Below are 5,567 nucleotides of genomic sequence, written 5' to 3'. Positions count from 1 at the left end.
GTTAATTTCACTTTTAGCCGTTTTAGGTCGCTTTGCTCATTTTTTTACTGGCCAAACCATTTATTAATAGCTACTGTAAATTGCGAATACAGGTTGTAATTGACATACGTGGAAGATCATTTGTCGAAAAGGTTCTTAGTGTTTTCTCACAAATATGAAATAAAATAAAAATGCGTACACAAAACCCCAAATATCAAAGCGAGGTCTTTTGTTAATTATTTGTGTTGCAAATATTACACAAAGGAACGTCATTAGCAACGAATTACCCAATCAGAAGTGGGTGCGGATTAGGCGCTAGAGTAGCTAAGAGGCAAAATTGATTTGCAAGCCTTTTTTAAAAAACTCAAACATGATTCAGTTTTCAGAAGATATCCCACTGAAACTACAAAAGAGCGAAACCGATAGAACTAATTTCATCAATAACACCGTTAGTAGATTACATCACAAAGACAACTGTTGTTAAAAAACTGATCTGGATATCAGTGAACCGTGCTTCAATACATCACTGATCTCTTTGTTTGAGGCGTGACTATCAAAATTACGAATATAGTTATATTGGTTTCTTCAACTCCTTGCCAATCACAACATCATTCTATTTGCGCGAGTGTTAACCGAGTTCGCGCTTCTTATCTGAAGGTTATCCGTGGAGTTCGCATGGGGATACCGTAAGAGTCAACATTTGCTGTCCCTAATCCATCACAAAGATTTGCTCACCGAATTACGAAGTTTCTTGAAAGGTCACGTTCAGCGAGGACCGCGTGAAGCACATTATTTGTAACGTGAGAGGTTGTATAATTTTACGATCGCTGCCGACCCTACGTGAGTACGTTAACCTTGGATTTCACACCAGTTACTGTTTATAACCAGTGTTTGTCCGAAAAGTTTACTCGGGATTCGAACGCAAATATATGTGATTCGAACACAAAACGCGACTACGAGACAGAAATCGCTTTGTCTTACTCAAGTCCCGAGAGATGGCGTTCTCAAACAACAATTCCGACTCAGATCACGAACATGTTGGAATAATCGAAAAACACCATCAAGGATTCGAGATTGGGATCATTCTTTGTCTTAGTGTGGCCTCTGTGGTGGGATTTCTGGGCAATGGGCTTGTCATCGCTGTAATAATGAGGGCGAAGAAACTCAAATCAGTAATGAACCGCTTTATTCTTCATCTCGCTATCAGTGATATGGTCGTTAGCGTGCTCGCAATTCCCTTGTTTTTGTTTGTGAATTTCAACGACAAAATGGTCAACGACACAACAAGCCTGGCGGTTTGCAAGATAGCGCGGTTTTTCCAGTACTTATCTCCTGAAGCATCCATGACTTTGCTTATCACCATCGGTTGGAACCGGCACCAAGCTGTCGTGCACCCGTTGAATATAATGACGTATGGTACTGCGAATAAGTTGATTCTTGCCGCCTGGGTCTACGCTCTCACAGTCGTTGCTCCGAGCCTTTACTTGACAAAGCTGGCACAAACGGCAGTGGATCCAGTCACGAACGAAAGCCTGACTTATTGTGCTACCATTCCCGCTACCACCCTACCGAACACCATTTACGTCTATTTCCTGGCTCTTTTCGGTTACCTAATACCCCTGGTTTCGCTGATTGTTTTGTACGGCAAAATATACAAGACTGTTTGGAGGCGCAAAAGCGGCCAGTTGGGCGATTCTCGACCTGAAGAAGCTTTCATCCGCAGCAGAAAAAAGGTGTTGAAAATGTTCCTGACCGTTATAATTGTCTTTCTTGTGACTTGGCTGCCACTGTTGCTGTACATCTCGTTTATTGAATCAGCCGTCAATTCCTCGTCGAGTCATGTGGATTATACTCGGTTGATCACGTATTCTTTGGGATTGTGCAACAGCATTTGTAACCCATTCATTTATGCGCTTTTTAACAAGAAATTCAGAGCTGGCTGTAAGGATATGTTCCACGTGAGCTTTAAAGCGTTTCAGCGAAAGAAAAGCCCCGTGGAAGCGGCGAACGGCGTTGCGCTTACTCCTGGAACAGAAGAACGGCAAATGCGCGTTTTTGCAAGACGAGGTGGGTTCCACGGGACTAAAGGAAATAGTAAGGCGAATTCAGGAAAGGCCACCAACGATAAGAAAGCAAACAAACCGGAAAAGAAAGAAACAGCGAGTTTGCCTGTTAGTCAGCTGATAGGGAGGCGTTTCGGAAGGCTATCGCTGCGGAGGGTTGAGGGCTTAGATAAGGACTCCAGTGACGCTGTGAGGTTAGTAAGTTATCAAAGGACCGTGGATCCTGAAGAAGTCATGCTGCACATTCCCGAATGGAATATTTCGCCGCAAACCGTGAAATCCTCAGTAAGCTTGAACACAGAGAACTGCGTTAAGTTTGCGGACAGCGCGGATGAAAATGACTCGGACAAGTCCGACACACCCCCTGAGAACCGCAAATTTACCGCGGAATACGGAAGATCTGCCCCGGAAAACAAAGGTGGCTATTGTATCCTTATAGACGACGTCCTGACTCCTGTCGCCGAGAGGAGAACTAGAACACGTAGCGAAGGCAGCGCACCAAGGAGAACTAAGCACCTGAGGCTTCGTAGCTTGCCTGCCACAACGTGACTGAACAGAGACGTGATATTCAAGTCACAAAACTGTTCTAGTCCTAAACGAAAACGTGGGGCAACCAGATGAATCTTTCTGGTTTGGCGGCTGCAACAATTAACATGTAGCCTGAATGAAGACAATCAGATCTACTAGCACGATTACCAGATTAAGATCACTTTCCCCTTGACGTGTTCAAAGTTGGCGCCTACAAGGCCTAATACATCGCCACTCAAAATTGCTAGTTTTAATCACAGGAAAGTACTTGGAGAAATTTGACCCATAGATCGTAAAATACGAACCACCCTGTATATCCTGTTGTTTTTAAAATCGCGAGAAGAATTCCTAATAGGTTTTCGTTTTTTATGTTTACGGTTATTGTTATAGAATGAAGATGATGTAAACTTACTGTGAAAATACGTAGATTTTTATACAGTTATTGTTATCAACTCTCAGATGACTTTGAAAACAGAGACATAGCTACAACTGCAGGTTATTTACGACCGTTGCCATTTTTAATTAAGGCCGAAATCGCAACATTTTTAAAACAGTATTGTTTTGCTGTCAATGCAACATAATATTCAAGAACGTACAAGACTCATCTGTAACAAATTGATTTCAAATGTTAATCGATATTTGCTCACCTGTCGAGCGAAGGCTCTTAATAATTTTTGTTTGTATACAGACCTTAGAAATGTTCATAGCGGCATTCAAAATGCAATTTTACTGGTTTCTCCATCACGTAGATGTAGAGTTTGATGTTTCATGTAGATCAGAAATTGAGCTTTTTCAGATGTTGTTCTCCCCTTTTTTTCTTTTACAAAATTCCAAATCAGTTGCATGTTCTAGGCTGTTAAAAGAAAAACGTTGAAATTAGAATTTGATATTTCTGGTTAAATATTCGCCTGTGACATTAAAGCCATTAAAGACAGAAACAACTCAACAAAAATTATTGAAAGGAAGATCACACTTTCAAACAATAACCAGTAAATATTCTTGCTAATGAAATTTTTCATTTTGGCCCGGACTAAGAAACTGCGGAACTGGCACCATTGGAAAGCACGCCTTCAAATTACGAAACCCCGGAAATGTGCCTGGAAGAGAAGAATTCGTTTTCTATTTAAACATATGTTTTTTTCAGAGACTATTGTAAGGCAGTATCTATTTCTTCTTTAGGTTTCGTAAACACACCCTTTAACCCTTTCACTGCCAGAGTGTTTGATGGGGTTTTGTATAGACTACGAGTAGTCCCCCATTTTTTCTCAGGGATAGTAGGGCGAGCGAAACGCGAGCGCGCGTGAAAATCACCCCACGCGAGAAAAGGCGACACGCGGCGGGGAGAGAGAATTTTTCTCTCTCTACTCGCTCGTCCTATTATCCCTGAGAAAATATGGGGGACTACTCGTAGTCTAGGTTTTGTAAGGTGACTCTAACTTTTGATTCTGCGGATGAAATCGTATGATGTGACTATTCAATGAACGTTTTCTGCCTGTACTTACACATGGTATTATTTGTTTAGTATGTAGTTCTAACTTTTGAGTCTGTGGACGACATCCTATGAAAGCTCTCTGCCTGTACTGTCACATGGTGTTATTTGTTTTTCGAAATTTCACAAACGGTGAAATTTGGAAATTTGGTCGAGATTTGCTTTTGGTTAAATCTGGCAGTAAAAGGGTTAAATTTGATGAGCTGCTTATTTTATGTTTCATTTTTTCTCTGAGCCAAGAATAAAAGTTTAGAAAATTTGTTTAGTGTTAATTTTAAACCACAGGTCTTGAAACACCTTCAAGGCATAATGAATTAATCAGGAATAACCACCGTTTTTTTCAACTTTTGACATGCACAAGTTGGGGAAAATCCATCAACACCAGTGGAAAGAGCACAATTGCCAAGTTTGAAAGTGATTTGTTGAACTGAACTAACAAAGATGTAGAATCTCAAAGTCGCAAAACTTTACAGAGGTTTGTATGGTGGGGGCACAAACTTGCAAACAGAGCTGTGGTACTTGAGACAATAGAACTCCGAAACCGTCAAATGGACCTACTATTTAGAGCAAAAAACGACCCCCTCGAGTCGATAAGGGTAAACCTTTCGAACGTTTTATTTAATTTTAATTTACTGCGTACGTGTAATTGTTCAAGGTTTTAATCAATACCCTTTAAAACTTCGGGAAAATGGAAAGTAATATTTTAGAGCCTCAAGGCGCTGTGCCAGGGGAATGGCAAAATTTGTTCGCTATATCGAGGTTCTTTTTTATACATTATGCATTTTACTGTTACTGGGGTAAAGAAAATTATTCGTTATACCGAGGACTTCGTTATATAGAGGTTCGTTATATCGAGGTTCCACTGCATGAGGAATATCCAACTGTTTTGTTGTACAAATTTCCCACGCATCTTGAAGCTCGCGCAATTTTTAATTTCCCACTGGTAAGAGAAAAAGGCTTTCTAGGTTCCTCAGGGATTTAAAATGTATATATTTTTGTTTAAAGTTTCCCAGTTATTTCTAAGGGATCTGAGAAACCAAACTCTAGATGTAAACACGTTTTTTAAAAAAGGGATTTTTAAAGGCTCTTTACATTACCAAGGAAACCCCAAAACGAAATAATTTTTATCAAAAGTTGAAAAGTCAACGGGTGGATAAATTGTTCTTCTAGAAACAGGTTGTGGTATTGATGCTTTATCAATAGCGTCAAACGAATTGGTGAAATAAAGAACACTCAAATATTGTCTTTGCGCTGTTTATTCGATTTTATACTCAACGTGATGAAATTCACTCCACTGCAACGAAATTATATTACGCAACAAAAGGACATCACGTTCACGGTTTAAAACGAACGCAGCGTAACGTTATTGCAAGTAGCAACTTATTCAAACTAGGGGGCATTCATAACTCATCACTTCGTTAATTGTAAACTGCACCATAAAGCCCCGAGGGAGGGGATAATAACATATTCACCATTTGCATAATTATTTAACAATTATTCCACGAGTG

The 5,567-nt window shown here is 40.1% G+C and overlaps 1 protein-coding gene across 1 annotated transcript; it reads left to right on the top strand.

Moving 5' to 3' along the window:
• Positions 1–332: 332 nt before the first annotated feature.
• Positions 333–3,801, top strand: LOC140924465 (galanin receptor 2a-like). The gene has a single exon (XM_073374492.1). It carries the CDS (start codon positions 975–977, stop codon positions 2,589–2,591), a length of 1,617 nt encoding a protein of 538 aa, XP_073230593.1. The 5' UTR covers positions 333–974; the 3' UTR covers positions 2,592–3,801.
• The last annotated feature ends 1,766 nt before the right edge of the window (positions 3,802–5,567 follow it).

The sequence above is a fragment of the Porites lutea genome, chromosome 14 (assembly GCF_958299795.1).
Source record: "Porites lutea chromosome 14, jaPorLute2.1, whole genome shotgun sequence".
In the NCBI taxonomy this organism is placed as follows: Eukaryota; Metazoa; Cnidaria; class Anthozoa; order Scleractinia; family Poritidae; genus Porites; species Porites lutea.
Note: the sequence above shows the minus strand (reverse complement) of the source record. Positions and strands in the feature narration are given on the sequence as shown.